This window comes from Morus notabilis, unplaced genomic scaffold (assembly GCF_000414095.1).
Source record: "Morus notabilis unplaced genomic scaffold, ASM41409v2 Scaffold57, whole genome shotgun sequence".
Taxonomy (NCBI): domain Eukaryota; kingdom Viridiplantae; phylum Streptophyta; class Magnoliopsida; order Rosales; family Moraceae; genus Morus; species Morus notabilis.
The window spans coordinates 139,950-158,146 of NW_010357689.1; the positions used below are offsets into that span (position 1 = coordinate 139,950).

At 34.4% G+C, this 18,197-nt stretch overlaps 2 protein-coding genes and 1 long non-coding RNA gene across 3 annotated transcripts; 1 reads left to right on the plus strand and 2 right to left on the minus strand.

Moving 5' to 3' along the window:
• Window positions 1-2,474: 2,474 nt before the first annotated feature.
• LOC21401510 lies at window positions 2,475-3,678 on the minus strand. Its single transcript, XM_024174512.1, has 3 exons — window positions 3,382-3,678; window positions 3,084-3,202; window positions 2,475-2,658 (listed from the first exon to the last, which is right to left on the minus strand). The coding sequence occupies exons 1-3, from the start codon at window positions 3,525-3,527 to the stop codon at window positions 2,639-2,641; spliced, it is 285 nt and encodes a 94-aa protein (XP_024030280.1). The 5' UTR covers window positions 3,528-3,678; the 3' UTR covers window positions 2,475-2,638.
• A 5,133-nt stretch (window positions 3,679-8,811) lies between these two features.
• Window positions 8,812-10,726, minus strand: LOC21401511. The gene is made up of 3 exons (XM_024174503.1): window positions 10,421-10,726; window positions 9,853-10,332; window positions 8,812-9,153 (listed from the first exon to the last, which is right to left on the minus strand). The coding sequence occupies exons 1-2, from the start codon at window positions 10,570-10,572 to the stop codon at window positions 9,882-9,884; spliced, it is 603 nt and encodes a 200-aa protein (XP_024030271.1). The 5' UTR covers window positions 10,573-10,726; the 3' UTR covers window positions 8,812-9,153; window positions 9,853-9,881.
• Window positions 10,727-12,439: 1,713 nt separating this feature from the next.
• Window positions 12,440-16,146, plus strand: LOC112094167. Its single transcript, XR_002903399.1, has 3 exons — window positions 12,440-12,781; window positions 13,745-13,851; window positions 15,269-16,146. It is a non-coding gene; the product is annotated as an uncharacterized LOC112094167 (long non-coding RNA).
• Window positions 16,147-18,197: the final 2,051 nt, after the last annotated feature.

Consider the following 18,197-nt stretch of genomic DNA (forward strand, 5'->3'; position numbering starts at 1 on the left):
TGGCGAACTATCAACTATGAAAATAGATGGGAAACAACACCAACCCAAGTTTTTTTTTTTCTTTTTTTCTTTTTTTTTTTGATGACTAAAACCAGTCCAAGATGCAGAAAGAAAGAAAAACATATATTAGCCAATGCGCCATACGCTTAAATCAAAGTGAAAAGTGAAACACCAAGAAGAAAGATGACATTAAAACCCACAAATAAAAGAATTCAATTTAGAATCTGTAACTCATATCAAAAGCTTCATGATACAAAGTCCATTATTTCCCTAATCGAGACATTCTTTTTGCCTCTCACACAGTCGGCAGGCCTTGTCATAATGGTGATGCAAGTCCTACGAAATTATGTAACAAGTCAGAAATGCGCTTCACAATGGTGAAAGTAAAAGTAACCAAACCCAATCACTGCACCCTATTATATATTTCGTTTTCAAAAATATAAAATTGGTGAATGACACTAAGAGCTTGTCTGGTAGAGGGGAAAAGTGAAAGGAGAGATAGGGGTGAGCAGATTAGAAGAAAGATTTTGGTGACTCTGGTTGTTTGCTAGGAGATAAAAAAGAAAAAAAAAATGATTGAAAGAGGGAATTCAAATCCTTCAAAGAAGTTCATTTTAATCTGTACCAAAGAAAATATATACCAAACACCTAGTGATAGAAAGGATTTAGTGTTCGATATAGGGGATAGGATCCATCCGCTCTTTCTCTCTCCATTTATTTTTAGAGAGAGCGGATATAACGAAAAAAAAAATCGGGATAAAGGATACATAGACATCTAAGGGGATGTATATTCATATTATTTCTTTTTTAAAAAAAGATATCTCGTTCATCTATCTTTTGTCTATCTATGAATCAAGTCGAAAAACTTCGTTTTTGGGTTCCCCGAATGGATTGGATCCTTTCTGCCGACGAAATGAACGCGGAGCCCGTTCCGAATGCTTCTCCGATCCAGAAGTTCTTGTGAAGAGAATAAGATGCTGCTCCCTACACTGGGCTCCAGCAATTCAATGATCTTTGTGACTTGGCTATCAAGGTCACTCGCCACGAGCGCTTGCTGCGCAAAGTAAGTTCGAAAAGCGCAGTATCTATTGGTACTTCCTTGTGATTTGTTGATTCGCATCGATAGAACCAGTTGTGTGCCACATACATGGCGCGAATCCCAAGCTTCTTGTTACCGATAGGCATCAATCCAAGTCGCTGAGGGACCTAACTAAGAGTTCCCCTCTGGACCTAAGAGAAGAGAAGGTTCGTGACCCAATCTCCTGCACAAATTCTCAATCAATATGCATTGAATGAAGGAATTGGTCCATTCCCTGGCCAATATTGGGTAAGCTCGTTCACGGATCAAGTCATTTCATATATGATGTTCCCCATCCCGATGACCCGCATACGATGTCAATGAGCGCTAGGAGAAGGAAGGGGATAATAGCACCGCTCGCTTCGCTTTGAACAAAAAAAAGAAATCATCACAACCAAAAGGACAATCATTTGTATTGAAATCCGTTCGATAGGAGGTATAGCATGGGACTGAATCCGCTTCGCGAGGGTCTCATTCGCACGACTAAAAGAAAGCTTTAGCTAATCGAAAAAACGAAGAAGGCCTACGGTGCGTATTATCTGAAGGGAACACACACGCTTTTTTGACCGCGATAGTATGATTGACGGGCCCTCTCCTCGTTCCGCCCGCTTCCCTATTGGGATAGCAACCTTCGGGCTTTGCCGTCCCTTTATAATAAAAAATTCCGGCTCGGCCCGGGAAAGTGCTGGCAACAACAGAAAGGAAGGGGTCCATGTAGCTGCTGCGCCCGCCCCCTTCTTAGTCAATGGGGCAGCAGGTTCGGCATCCACTAGAAAAGAGAGAATCCACTTCAGATAAACATGCCTCCGCTAGGCAGCGTGTGGAATGGCCGAGAGCGGACCTTTTTGGATATATAATCCATGTCGAGGGATATCTCAACGCGATTCTGAAAATTCAAAGTTTCTAACCTATGAGGCTTGACGACATGCCATATAGAAAGAGAAGTTCTAAGTCTATACGACCAAGTAACCTGGAGAAACCATTCATTTCAAATACAGCAGTCTTCATACGTCCTATCATTTATCTTCCACCAACAGACTACAAAGTTACGTGAAATTGGTTATGATTCGTAAACGATTTCTAATTCAGCAATTACGTTCTTCCTCCCTCCAACCCCATACATTGACACGTGTCAAGGTATAATCATGCTCTTTTTTGCACGATCCTTTGCCAACTTATATATGTTGTGAAGCCAGTGAAATGCAATTCAATTCATAAATATCCATGCAATCGATGAACTATTGAAAAAAAAAAGAAAAAGAAAAGGCCACTCATCAAAAGAAAGACAGCTATATTAAGCAAGAAAGTGATTATCATTGTTTAAGTGATTATTCCAACTTCTACCAATTAAACACAAACAAATCAATATTTAAAGATACAGAAGAAAGACGAATCTGAAACCCGAAATTACAAGAATTTCAATTCGGAAGTAACTCATCAACAAGTTCATATAAGTTGCAGGATACAAAGTCCAATTTTCAGTTATCGAAACATTCTTTTTGTCTTTCACATAGTGACACGGAAGGAAATTTATTGTCTCATACAGTCGGCGGGGCCTTGTCAAAATGGTGATGCAAGTCCTATACGATGATGTAGAAAAACAAGTCAGAAACCCACTTATGACAGGGAAACTAAATTTGGGCAGTGCCACTAGCCAAAAAAAAAAAAATTGCATGAATTTACTAGATGATGGAACTATCACATCTGTTACGGTTGTTGATTGCAATTATTGTATAAGATAAAGTCGTTATTGGCACGAAGAAGCACAAAACAAATGCAATCATTTGCCTCTAGAAATGGCTAAAACTCTATATTTTTTAGCTTCAAAACAAACAATCAATTGAAAGCAAATAAAAAATTTGGGCTTCAACTAAAATTGACAACCACATGAACTCCCAAACATGAATAATCAAACACATTTACCGAGAACCTATCAAGTAGTATGCTCACTAACAATCACTAAAATAAACAAATAAATTAATTGTATGTATGGATATATTTATACCTTGAGAAAGGCAGCTCCAGCAGGCGGAATCGACGGCGATGTTGGATTTGAGCCGAGCGGAAGCGATTGCGCTGTGAAGCGGCATCAACGACTCGACGCTTCCCAAAGCGGAAATTATCCTTACATCAAAATTGATATATTCAGAATCAAAATTTTGATAACACAAGTGACATATTCAGAATCAAAATTTCCTCTTTTCCAGTAGAAATATTTTAACAAATGTGATGATAACAGCAAAAGATATGAGAAAGTGACAGTCTTGATAAGATTGGTAAAATGAGGTTGAAATCATTTGTACCGTGAAGCTCGAGGAATTGTTCCGGAGGCCGAGGAAAATGGAGAGGAAATTGGTATAGAATTAATGGATTTTGGGGAGACAACTTTGGAGCGAGCCGCGATGGAGCGAGAGCACGCCATTAGAGCTGATCTGCAGAAGGACGCCATTTTCTGTTCTGGAACTTCGAAGGTGTAGAGAGAGGAAGAGAAAAAAAACTCGGAGCGAACCTATATCAGAGTCCTTTAAACCCTACCAGGAATTAGGGGGTGCCATGAGTTCTCAGAACGACATTTACGATCACCTTTTTATTTTGTATTATTGCTATTTTTTTAATTGGCATGTCTAGGGTGAGCCAATCCACCTACCAATAGGGTAAAATTTATAAGTCTTAGTTTATAAATTTAAATTATGTAATTAAAATTATTTTTAATTTATGTGTATTTTTTATAAAAAAAAATATTATAATAAACAACGAATTATAATTTAAATTAAAAAATTAATTTAAGTACTAAACGGATTTTTAGTTCGAGTTTATCAGGATTATTCTTTTAGAATATAACTTGAATGTAATTTTTAAATGAATTTGAATTATAACTTAAATTGAAATTGTAATTTGAGCAAAGTTAAATAAAATTAAAACTTAAAAGAATATGAACTTAAATAAAATTAAAACTCAAATTATCTTTTTTTGAGTTTATTTAGACAAAAGAAAATGCCCGTAGTTTCTTCCGCATGTAATTATAACGCAAATACAATATTAATAATTATAAGAACAACCCTTTCTTTTTATAAAAAATACAACTTGTCACCCTATATTCCACAGAATTAAACAAAATCTCCTCCTAGACGCGGCCACCACCCTCGGACCCTCAGTGGCGCAACTCTGACGCCGTAGCTGAAACAATGAAAGATAAAAAATATTGCAAAAAAAAAAAAAAAAATCAAACAATTCACAAAAGTTCCCCTTGAAGATCTAATGTTATTCAACACAAAGATCAAAATAATCCCAAAATTAAACTTATTTCAACACTACTAAAATCATATCAATTTTAAACAAATTTCAAACTAATATCCAAACTATTGTTAGAAAGAAAAAACTAATTAACCAAACTAAACCACTATTACTATATGAACAAATTGAGTTCATAGACCAAAAATCAAACCAAGACCCAAATTCTCACAAGTTTTTTCCTTAAAAAAATCCATTACGTTAATTTCCAAACAAATTAATTTCACAATACAAAATAATAGTGCAAAAACCCAGATTTTGGTGAAGGGACGAGATCGGATTCCGGCGAAGGGACGAGATCAGATTCCGGCGAAGGCGCAAGACCCAGATTATCACAAATTTTCCCTCAAAAATTAAACTTTCACTGATACACATAATTTCCAACACATTAATTTCACAATAAAAAAATAATAGTTGCAAAACTCATCTTCTCGGCATTCTTGCCCATTGTTCGCGAAACCCAAATCCCGGCAAGTTGCGAACCCACAGTTCGTAGCATGCGTTCTTACCCACCGTTCGCGAGATCATCGCCTAGGTTGTGACCCCACCATTTGTAGACGGCTTTCTTGCCCACTGTTCACGAGACCTGACGCATGGGTTGCTAACTCACTGTTGTAGCCGGAGGTAGTTGTGAAACCCATCGAGTGGGTCGCGACATTTCAACGAGCAAGAAGGTGGCGAGGGTGAAGATCATTGATGGCCGAGGTGCAAAGGGCGAGGGTGGGGCACAATGAATATCCGATGGGAGGCTGGGTGGAGATGTGGCCGAAGGGGCTCCGGTGGGAGGTTGGGTGGCGATGAAGGCGAAAGGGGAGCCGCAAGGGTGATCAGAGGGACGAGTAGATTTTTGGTGTAGGCTGGGTGGCGGTGAGAGTGAGCAGTGTTGACGACGATTATGGAGATAGTGATCGAGAGGTCCGGTGGGAGGCTTTGACGGTGGCGGTGGCTGAGGCTTGCTTGTTCTCAAAATTTCCAGGGTTAAGTTTTTATGATGTTAGGGTAAATATTTGAATGGATTAAGATCTAAAGCTAATTAGATATAAGGTGCGTATGCGAGAATCAGTAAGAATCATATTCTTAAGAAAATGACGAAGAATAATATGATTCTTAAGAATAAAATATTATTATATTTAATTTTATACAAAAATTATCTTTAAATTCTCAAAAATATTATATTATTGTGTTTAATTATTCATATAAAAAATAAATAATAATAATAATAATAATAATAATAATAATCATCGTAATAATAATAAATAATAATAATGATACTAATAATAATAAAAATAATAATAATAATAATATGAAAGTGAGTATATCTTATTTACCGAGTATGTAAATAAATCGAATTGAAACCTTCCCTTAATACGTGGATTATGGCTTTCAACTTGCTGCAACATCATCTTTGAAAACTAAATCACGGTCTGTAAAACAATATGTATATTAACGGAAAAACTGTTGGACTTAGAGTAAAAAATGTAAGGATATGTTTGGAACCCAAATTTTAGGGGGAAAAAAGGAAAAGAAATTGAAGGATTTGATTTTTCTTGTTTGGAACAAAGAAAAAATGATGAAAAAAGTTTTCGGCAAAATTTATAACGTAAAACTTAAAATTTATTTTCCTCAAAAACAGTGAAGAAAATCAAAATCCAAATTTTATTCCACAAATCTCTCTTTAACTCTCACTTCACACACACTCTCTCCTCCCCCACTGTCTCTCTTCACCCTTTCTCTTCATGTTCTCCCTCTCTTCATTCTCTCTGTTTTGTGCTCATTATTTCCGTCCCTCTCTCCTCTATCTATCTCGTACGACTTCCTCTCTTTCTCTCTTCTTCCTCCAATGACTCTCTCTCTTCTCTCTTTTGCACAAATCTTTGCCCTTCTCACTCCTCCGCCCATCCATCACCCTCTCTTGTCCTGTCAGTCTATCGTACTCAATAGGTCGTGTCGTACTCGTGTCGTGTTTGTTGTCGTGTCATGTTAGACTCACGTGTCAAAAATTATAAACTCAGCACGACCCACCACTTCGTGTCGTGCTTAACTCAACTCATTATAATTTCATGTCGTGTGTCTGTCCTAAAAATTTTCGTGATGTGCCATCGTACTTGATAGGGAGTCCCGCCCAATTAACATGACAGTGTACAGTGCACAAGTTCTATGGAATTAGTTGGACTCATCGAGATACCCATTGGTTGACAGAAGAATTCCATTTAAGAAAAAAAAGAACAAAAATTTTAAAAAGAAAGAAAAGGCAACCAATACTAATTGTTGAATATAACGACTAGTATTGTTAATTGAGACTTTCTCTGATAGGTTTTTTTTATTGATAGTGTTAATTTCTGACTATTAGATTTAATTAAAATCACATTAGATTAAAAAAGTACACAAAACATATAATTTTTAATATAGATTTGATAATTAAAAAATAAAAATCTATCAATAATTTAATTTTTCTGATCCTACTAGAGAATCTTTCTTGTTAATTCCCGATGTTAATTGCCTTCATTTTTCTTTTTGAATTGCCTCCCGTTAATAACACTGAATTCGGATACGTGTTAATACTTTATAGACAAAATGACTTGCCCCTAGACGCCTGTTCAAAGGGTCTTCAGGGAAAAATGACATCCATTTGATTGACAATTTGTAGTTTAAAATAACGATATTTGCTATATCTGTATTTTAACTTTTACGATTGATTCGTCGAACTATGCACGTGAGGTATAATTCATATATTAAGTTTTAATTATCGTGTTATTATTAAAAATATAAAACATCTAAATATAAAATTCTAAAAAAGAATCAAAATTAAAAAAGAAAAATAGCGCAAGAAGTTATAAGAAAGGTCAAAAAATGACTAAAATGAAGAAATAAATTACTTTTAGGCATAAGGCACAAAAACAGGAAAAAAAAAAAAAAATTACAAGGCAAAAAAAAAGAGTAAAAAAAGGACAAAAATGAAGAAATAAATAACTTTTAGGTCAAAAGGAACCAAAACGAAAGGAAAAAAATTCAAAAAAAAGAGTAAGAAAAGGATTAAAATGAACGAATAAATAAGTTTTAAGATAAAATGGACCAAAACGAAAAAAGATAAAAGTGTCAAGACAAAAATAAAAAGGGTCAAAATGGACAAAAATGAAGAAACAAATAAGTTTCAAGATAAAAGGAACAAAAACAAGAAAAAAAAATATAAAACATCATGTCTAAAATAAAAAAGAGAAGTACCAAAATGGGGAAAAAAAAATAAAATTCCAGTGCAAAAGTAAAAAAAAAAAAACAAAGGATTAAAATGAAAAAATAAATAAATTTTAGAGCGCAAGAAACTAAAACGAAAGGAAACTAAATTTTTACGACAAAAATAATAAAAAAAGTCAAAAAAGAATTAAAATGAAAAAATAAATAAATTTTAAGCACCACCACCGGAAAGTCTAAGGAGGATAAATCTAAGGAGGATAAATCTGCTAAAATAAATTAATTTAGGTAAACGAAAGAAAAAAAGTTAAAAAGAAAAGTAAGAACGAAAAATACAACATTTTGGAGAAAAAGTAAAATGAAAAAAAAAAAAAAAAAAAAAAAAAAAAAAAAACTAAAGGGATCCAAAAGGGGCGTTTTGATTGACGTTACTTGAATTTTGAAACTTATTATATAGTCTTTTGTTGAATAACTTATTATATATAGTTAGATACGTTACAATCCTGAAGTATAAGAAAGTGTTGCATAGTGCCCTAAGCAATAATAACCGTTAAAATTTGAGTGAATCCACCCTCGCACGCACGAGTTTTATTAACTTATTTAAAAAACTACGAGACTAATGAACTCTTGATTTTCTGCTATAGATGAAAGGGATAGGGGACAAGAGATCCCATTTTTCTTTTAGTTAGAACCATTGGTGCTTTCAGAAACCTACTTGGTATAGAAAGCTCATAAAATAGATAGATGAACCAAAACTGATGAACATGTCATACCACCGGGCATCTAAAGTTACCATTCATTACAAATAAAGTAGTCTCAATAAGCGCAGACTTATGCATAAATCCTATCAATCTTTATATTAGCTCCTGCTAGGAGAGGTAAGTGGAATTAGTTATGATTGAGAAAAAAGAATTCCGGTACATTAACCTTATTATTAACAAGCCAAGTGACATTTTCGGCAAAAAAAGAAAAAAAAAGAAAAAGCCAAGTAACATGTATAATGTATTTCCTTCAAACAGTGAGAAGTTCCTAATTGTGGGAGTTGCATAACCTTTTCATTTTCCATCCTAGTTATTCTTTTCACAACTTTTCACAACTCAAGTTCTTTTGCTACAGTTTTTCTCTCATATAAATTCAAATTTAACTTTTTGTTACAATATTTTTTCTCACATAAATAAAATTTGAGTTATGACTTATGACTGGAATTGTGAAAAGAACATGTAGCGAGTTTATTGCATAGATCTCATCAATGCTTGCACTGTGCTCATCAGCTGTCAACTTTATATATCAGCCAACAGACCACAAAGTTAAATGAAGTATTTCCTCCCAATTTAGCCACCATGCACAAATCAAAGTTAAAGGCAAAACACATAGAAGAGAGATGACCTTAAAACCCACAAATAAAAGAATTCCAAATAAAAGAATTCAATTTAGAATATGGAACTCATAGTCATGAGCTGCATGATAAAAGTCCAAAATTTCACTATTAGAGACATTCTTTTTGCCTTTAACATGGTGACAAAGAAGGACAACCGTACTCACTTATTGTCCCCCACAGACGGCGAGCCTTTTTGTCACAATGGTGATTGCAAGTCCTAAACCATGATGTAAAAAACAAGTCAGAATTATACTTAACAATATTCAAAGCAAAAGTAACCAAAACCATTACCCAATAAACACATATTGACGATTCAATAAACTATGTTACATCTGTTATTATAAAAGAGGATAAAATTCATGACTCGCACTCAAAATCACAAAAATAAGAATTAAGCATTTACCACTGAAGTGAACTACAACCTTATATTTCAGTCTAAAACGAAAACAAAGGAAAACATCTCGAGTTTCCAGAGACTCCAATTAACAACCACATGAGAAACAGAGCTCAGAAACACAAAAAATGAATCATATTTATGCAAACCCAACTAGTATAAGTTCACTAACTAACAAGTAACAACCGCCAAAAGAAAAAAAAAAAAACCCGAATAACTGAATAAAACACATATTAAATAGAAATATATTGAAGAATGTTAAAATGGGATTTTACTTGAGCAAAAAGCCTCAATGTACATAATCCAATAAAAGTGAACCAATGAAATCATCATTCCATTCCTCAAATTAACCCTTCCAATATTCTAGTACTTGTGTCGATTATAACATATAATAATTAATTCATTGAGCCAAACAACAAAATTAGAAAAAAAAAAAAAAAAAAAAAAAAAAATTAAAAACATAATCCATTATAGTCCTAATCCTATTAAGTATTAACATTTCTCTCTCTATTCTATCAATACCTTGAGAAAGCCGGTTGCAGAAGGTGGAATCAAAGGAAAGCACGGCCATTCTTCAACCAAAAGAGCTTCCTTTTCCACTCATCTTTCTCCGTCGTCTGTATAACCAGACACTGCTTATTGGTTCTGATCCAGAATTGCTCTCTGGACTTCTTATGAACGTGAGGCGACCGCAACAGAGTGTACAGCCGCCGCGTCTCAGGCAATCGAACCCTCCGACCCGGCAATCGGTCATCCAAACACGGCCGCTCAGTATTCGTCAAAGTTATGGTTATCTTAGGGTTGGTCATTTTCGGCGGCGACGCAATCTTCTTCTTCGGATCCGCAGACCGGTTTTCGACGGGTAGGCGATCGAAATACCGGATCACTACGCAGATTTGGGGGCCGGGTTTGAGCAAGAAGCCCTTGGATTTGATCCGAGCCGGCGAGTTGAGACGGTGAAGCGGCTTCAAGGACTCGACCTTTCCGAAAGCAGAAACGAGCCTTCAATTTCACAATAACGCAAATTCAGAATCAAGAATATAAGAAAATGGTGAGAAATTGAGGGCGCTAGGGTTTAGAAGAGCTGTACCGCGAAGCTTGAGGATTGGTTGTTCCGGAGGTTGAAGAGAACGGAGAGGAAATGGGGTTTGGGTAGAAGGGACTTGGGGTCGAGAATTTGGAGTGAGCTGATATGGGCGACCTAGTTGCCGCCATTAGAGCTGATCTGAAGAAGGAAGCCATTTTTTCTTCTTTTCTGGTTCAAAGGTGGAGAAAGTTTGAATAAAGCAGAGAGCCGAGAGGGGACAATATCAGAACTCAGAGTGTGGATTAAACCCTAAACCGTTGTTTCGTTTCCGTTTCGGCAAAAAAGAGAACAAGAAAAGGAAAACGATAATATTTTAATGGGGTGAAATTATAAATATAGAAAAAGATAGCCCGGGATACTGTTCACGCAGAACAGTTAAAGTGACGGTTTTGCCCTCGATTTATTGTTTTTCCTTGTCCTGCTGCAGGGGCGGTTTGGTCTTTTTGTGACTCTCTTATGGGTTGCTTTCCCTCTTTAGCCCCTGCTCTTTCTCCTTCCGTGGCCTTTTGGGTTTGGTCTTTTTAGTAATTTCGCGGCCGGTAGCTTCTCTTGCCTCTTTGATGCCCTCATTCTCTGTGTCTCCCTCACTTCCTCTCTTTCTTGGTTCTCTGCTCTTTTCTTCTCTGGGCTTTTTGGTTTAGTACTTTTAGTGATTTTGTAATTGGTGGTTCTCTGTTGCTCTTTCGATCTTCTCTCCTTCCCCTCCTTTCATTGGCCGCCACACATTTTTGATTGGATGCTTTGGTTTTCCTTGCCTCTGCCCATTTTTGCTTCGATGCTTTGGTTTTCCTTGCCTTTCTTGTCTGATTTTGGGGGAAATGATAGGGTTTTATTCTTTCTTTCGCTTCTCTTCTTCCGGTGTTTTTGTTTGTCGCGTTGGTTTGATTTTTCCCCGTGGTTTTATTAGATGGTTCCTTCGGCTCATGTGGTTTTTGGAGCATGTTTTTTGGCTGTGATTTGGGGGAAATTTTGGGATCTTGTCCCTTCTTTTTCCTCTCTTTTTCGGTTGTTTTTGTTTGTGGCTTTGGTTCTATTTTTCTTTGCGGTTTTCTTGGATGGTCCTTCGATTCATCCGGGTTTTGATGCAGGTCTCTCCGGTCTGATTTTAGGGGAAATTATGGGATTCTATCCCTTCTTTCTCCTGCTTTCTTCGGTCGTTCCCATTTGTGGCTTTGGCTCGATTTTTCTCGCTGGTTTTGTTGAATGGTCCTTCGATTTAGTTGGGTCTTGGTGCATATGTCTTTGGTTTTTCTGGGCTGCCTCTATGCTCACTTTATTCGTGGTTTTAGTATCAGTTTTTCTCTGCTTTTGGGCAATTGCAAGTTTGAGCTTTTTTTTTTGCCGCAGGTTTTCACTTCTCTTTCCATACATTTCCCCGTCCTTTGCTTTTGTGCTTCATTTGTTTAGATTTTTTGGTCTTTACTGAAATTTCATATGGGTTTTAGTGCAGGTCTTCTCCCTTTTCATCGGTGGCTTCCATGTCCGTTTGATTTGTGGTTTTAATCTGCATTTGATTCGTGGTTTTAATCTGCGTTTTAATACCTTCTTCGATGCTTTTTCCCGTTATTTGCCTTTGTCCCTTATCTGTTTAGATTTATTAGTGTTGGCTGAGATTGGATGTAATTTCTGATTAGTTGGCATACATGGTTTTTAAAAAATTCCCTCGCGATAGTTCTCCTTTGTTCTTGATTGGTCCTTTTGTTTAGAGGGGTTTTTTCTCCGCATAGTTCCGTGTTGTTTCTGCTTGATCTCCATCTTCTTCTCCTGCATTTATTGAATTGGTGATCTGTAGAGTCTACAGTGCTGATTTTGCCTGCCACGTTGATGATTTATACACATTTTGTTGCAGAAGTATTAAATGAAACCTTGACTTTTTCCCCTGCTCACAATATATATAGTCACTTTTTGCGTTTTTTTTCCTTTTCGTTTCCCTTTCTCTGGCCTTATTGTTAATTTGTTATATTGGTGTTTTATTCTTTTTTTTTTTTTTTTTGCCTTTTCCTTATTATAAACGATGTATTTTTTCTTTTTTCTTTTTTTTTTGCTATTTAGTTAGGGGATCTTTGTCTCTCATCTTTGGTCCACCGACTCTATGCTCTTACGTGTGACGTTGTTAGAGGCTGTGCAACTGTTCTCTACTTCTGTATTTAAGAATATAGCTGTACATGAATTTATCATGCATATCTATGCTTCTTTCCATTGCATTTCATGTCTTTACTTCCCTACCTCACCTTCCATCATTTATTACTCTATTTCATCATCCATTATTTACTGCTTGATCCTTTTATCTCTGTCTTTTACTCCTTCTGCTCACATTTGGTTGGCTGATAATTCAGACTTGAGGCAGTATTTATAACGCTCCAGGTACTGTTAACAATCCATATCCATACCTTTATATATTTTTTAGCGATGTGTTGCTCTACTGTGGCGGTATTAATTTTGTTGTATATGTTTTGTTATCTGCCTTTATTTTCTTTTGTATTTGCTCAGTATATGATATTTATATGTTGACCTCCTTATTTATTTTCCAGTCTCGCGTATATATGTGCGTGCCTTTATCTATCTCAGTTTTGATAAGTTTTTTTCACATGGCAATGATGATCATTATTCATTTTGATCTGTTGACTTTTGTATAATTTGTCTAAAGATTGCTATGAATATGTTTCCCTCATTCGGATTTTGTTTTTATCCCATGTTTTTGTGTTGGACTTTTCACCGATTTCTCCTGTTGTTATTTCCACTTACTGCGAGGCCTTTGCCTTCTTTGTATTTTTAGTTTCGTTTAAAAACTATTTATAAGTCTATCAATTTTCTTTTTCCACTGCAGAGCTTTGGTTTTTCTATCCTCTTCTTGCAAAAAAAAAATTGTGGGGGGAACAAAACAGGGACCCTCTTATTTTATTTCAGTCCCCTGATGATGTTCTTCATCTCCTCATTGCTTTATTTGTTACTTCTTGATGTCTTTCTTTTTCACGTTTCTCTTACTTTGTCATAAATTGCAAGTTTTATTGCTTTCTTTTTTTTTCCCCCTCTGTCTTCCAATTCACCTGGTAGTCTTTGGACAACTTTATATATTGCTCTGCTTATTCATCTTGTAACATATATGACCTATAATGTGTGTGGTGGATATAACATTGTGCCCTTTTATGTAGTTGCCGTAGTAGGCAGCCACAATCTATTTATCACACATTGCTGGGAACATTCTATATCTGAGCCACAATTGCTGCCTGAAAACATTGTTATGCCTGTGACTATTATGTTTTTAAGCCTCTTTTGCCCATTTGTTTGTTTGCTCATTTACTTACTTTATTATTTGTATTTTTTAAGGTTTGTTATCATCTGTTGCCTCATCTTGTTCCTGCTGCATCATTGACCACTGTTCGCGTTCGATTGGTCCACATTTGGCACATTAGGGAGGGTTTATAGCGTTTGAGGTATTGTTAATAATTTTTGCGCGCAACTTTATAACCTTTGTTACTCACACTACATATATCAATTCCCTATGCTGAATGTTTTGATAAGTTATTTTTCACGCTGTTCATAATGCTGCCAACCTAAAATGTTGGGAAATGTTTTGCTCCATTCTTGATGAATGTTGATGGTCAACATCTTTTTTCTTTTATGTTTTATTAGTGATTGGTAAGTATGGATTGATCTGCTGTTTACTGCTTTCTTAATCACATATGTGCTTAAATGTTCATGTTTCACATATTTAGTCTTCATTCAGTTTTCTAATCAGGCCATAATCATTCTAGCTAACCTTCATATCGCATGTTTTGGATAATTTATTAAAAAGTTGCTGTCAATGCATTTTCCTCCATCGAATTCCCACTTTGGCTACTTTTTGTCCTTCTAGGCTTAAAACCTTTTGGTTGTTCCTATTTTGGTTTCTCTCCCTGTTCTAACGCCTTTGCCTCTTTGGTATTGCTGTTTCATTGAAGGATTATTATGCACAATGTGGAAGGAAAAAAAAGACAAGCCGAACTTAATATTAATTCGTTTATAACATGTCCTAACATTCGTTGTTCTTGTCCTATTATGTGTCTTCATTCTATTTTGTATTTTCTTACTGCATCATACTCATATATTGACTTCCTGTTTGTGCATTTTGTTGCAAATATTGTTCCCCCTGCAGTGGAATGCCCATTTTGTCCTTTTTCCCCTTATCTTTCCTCCTTCCATGTAGGGGCTGCGTGGTCTTTTTGGTTCTCACGCGTTGATTTCGCTGTTTTGTCCCCGCTTCTTTTTCCTTCCTCGGTCTCTTGGTTCGGTGTTATACATATACGCACATATCTTTACTTATTGTAGTTTTGGTCAGCTTTTCTACATGGCAATGATGATTACAATTGATTTTAATGCATTGAGTCTCATGTAAATTGTCCAGAGATTGATGTGAACATATTTTCCCTACTTGAATCCTCATTTTATTATTTTTGAGTTAGATTCTTTCCTAATTTTTCCTTTGTTGTTTTGACTTATTCTGGGGCTCTTACTTTCTTTGTGTTTGGTATTTCATTCGTCTCATGCAAAAAAAAAAAAAAAAAAAAAAAAATTGTCAAGGGAAAAAAAGAGACTCTGCCCTTTTATTTTGGCCCTCTCATGACAGTCTTGATCTTTTCATTATTTCATTTATTCATTTTTCATGTCTTTGTCTTTTCCACTTCTCTTACTATCTTCTGTTAAGCACTATAGACTTTATTGCCGCGTTAGTGTCGCTGTTTTGTTTTCCTCCTCCTTTCAATTCACCTGGTAGTCTTTGGACAACTTTATATATCACTATACTTAATGATTTTGTGTTGCATGAAAACTATAACCTATGTGATGGATGTAACATTCTATCCTTTTGTGCAGTTGCCATTACTAGGCAGTCACGATCTATTTATCACACATTGCTGGGAGCATTCCATATCTGAGCCACGATTGCCGCATAAAAGCATTATTACATCTATGTCTATTAGCTTTTTGAGTCTCTTCTCCCCATTTATTTCTTTGCTCACTTACGTAACTATCCGTGTTTCCTAAGGTTTGCTACAATTTATTGCTTTGTCCTCTTACTTTTGTGTGAGCCACTACTGCATTAAGCGCTTTGGGCAAGATTTATAACATCTGAGGTATTCTTAATAATTTCTCTCCACGACTTCCCTACCTCCCGTACTCATACTAGATGCATTCCTTCCCTATGCTAAATATTCAAGTAAGTTATGCGCCTTCTCCTCCTCCTTTCTTTTCCTTTGCTTTTCCTCTATTTTGCTCTGCTATATGCATGTCTTTAACCTTTTTGCTCTCTTGTGCTCTGGCACTGCACTCTTGCCCTTAATATATTAGTTCTTTATTTGTTCTCAGCATTGCCTTCTCCTATCATTTATGTACACAAAACTCCCATATTTCATCGTTCATCATCTGACATTATTCACTTAGCATCGTTCACTATTCCCATCTCCTTCTAAACAGAGGTTTCTTTCCGTCTTTACATCCCGTGATCTAATACTGCTATTTTCTCCGCAGCCTTTCATTCCTTTATTTCTTTTCAGGATGGCTCCTTATTCCATTGCAGCGCAAATTAGATATACAAACAACCTATTCATAAAAAATTCTTGGAGTTGCTGCATAACTGAGCCAGAATTGCTGCATACCAAAATACTATTATCTTTATATATAGTTGATTTTATTACATATTCTCTCATTTTTCTTTGCTTATTTATTGATTTATTGTTTTACTGATGTTTCCTAACTCCTCTTTCGTAAACTCTTTTTGGTTAGCATTTGATATGGCAGAGCTTTAATTTGTTGGCCTGCTTTTAAAGGAAGAATCCAGGAATAAAAAGACATCAACATGAAGTTCTCCATTCATGCATTATTCGTTGATGAATTTGGCTTATTTATAGTTGTCATCCTATTAATTTATTTTGTACATGATAATGCTCAGTATTGTAAATTTCATATTTTTTACTATTATAGGTACCTCTATGTTGTGTCACTTATTCTACCAATATACACATACAGATATAAAATTATTGCCCGCCGCAACGCGCGGTACAAGCCACTCGACTTTTCATTTTGACAAATTATTTGCTAATGTTTCATTTTTGACCACATTAATCTCTAGACATTGAAATTAACAAATAATTTTTAAAATTTCTCAAAAATAATCACCAGATGCATATTAATTAAAATTTTCATAGAAATAATAACGTTAAATACTATGAATTAGTTTTTTCGAACAAAATACTATGAATTAGTTTTTAATGGTTTATATAATAGTGAAGAAAATATTTTATTATTTAGTATTAAATATAATTATTTTTATGAAAATTTCAATTATTATACGTTTAGTGTGAACTGATCTTATAAAATTTTGGAACTACATTGTCAATTTCAATTTGTAGGGATTATGGTGGTAAAAAATGCGGAAAATAATTTTTTAGCATATAATTTGTTAAAGAGTTCAGTGACTCATTTTTCATTAAAGATTCACAGCGCTAATAATCCTAGCTCATGTTTCTTCCAACTATCTGAATTGTTGTTTATAATTTAAATCGCAGTTCCGATTCAATTTGAAGCTAAAAATCTTAGATGTCTGATTCTGTTTTTTTTTCTATTTAATTTGAAGCCTAAAAATGTCATAATTTTTTTGTTTTAATTTTGATTGAGATGAATTTTTTAATGTGTTCATAATGAACAGATGAATAAATTACCGTTTATATTGCATATTTTTAAATGTCATTTACAATGAGACTTTATAACATTTGTTACAAAACTCTAGTGATAGTTTTGAACACAATATCTAAACACAGTTCGGATTTTATTCTTAATTCAAATTACACTTTATTTAACATATCTAAACACCGGTTTGAATCACAATTCAATGCACTACAACTCAAATCAACAATTTGAATCCTTGAATCAAACAAGGCTCTAATAACATATTTTAAAACTATTTGAAGTAAATAACAATTTACCATATAAATATTTATTTACAAATAATTTACAAAAACTGAAGTAAACAACATATTTATAAAATTAAATTAAGTAAATAATATATTTTAAAACTATTTAAAATCAATAATAGTTTTCGTATAAATATTTCATTTACAAATGATAGAATATAATTCATGTGGTAAAAAATCTTTTACCAATCGTAAAAAATTTTACGTGGAAAAAAATTATTTTATCTTTTGTAAATTAGTCATTTACGTAGTAAATTGTTATTTACATAAGACAAAAGTTATAATTACTTTTTATTTCACTCTCTTTACTATTTTTTATATTCACTGTTTGACACGTGGGTTATACTATTACATTTTATATTTAGATAATAATATATAAGGATAATAGAGTTCATGTGTCAAATAATGAATGTTGAAAATGACAAACAGAGTGACATGAATAGTAATGTTATTTTTCTTACTCTAAATCGTTTTAAAATTTGCTATTTACTTAGGGGCGTTTGGTATGCAGTAATCTTAAGGATGCGAATGAGAATCTGTAATATTACCATGTTTGGTACAAGAATTATAATTTTTAGATTCCCAGGAAAATGATTACCATGGGATTCACTTTCCCTCCTTTTGAGGTAATTTGAATACCACCCAACATTGTGTTATTCAAATTTCCAGAAATCTCAAAATCATGGGAATCTTATTATTATTATTATTATTATTCTTATTCTTATTCTTATTCTCATTATTATTATTCTTGTTATTATTATTATTATTATTATTATTATTATTCTTATTCTTATTATTATTATTATTATTATTATTATTTTTAGTTTTAGTTT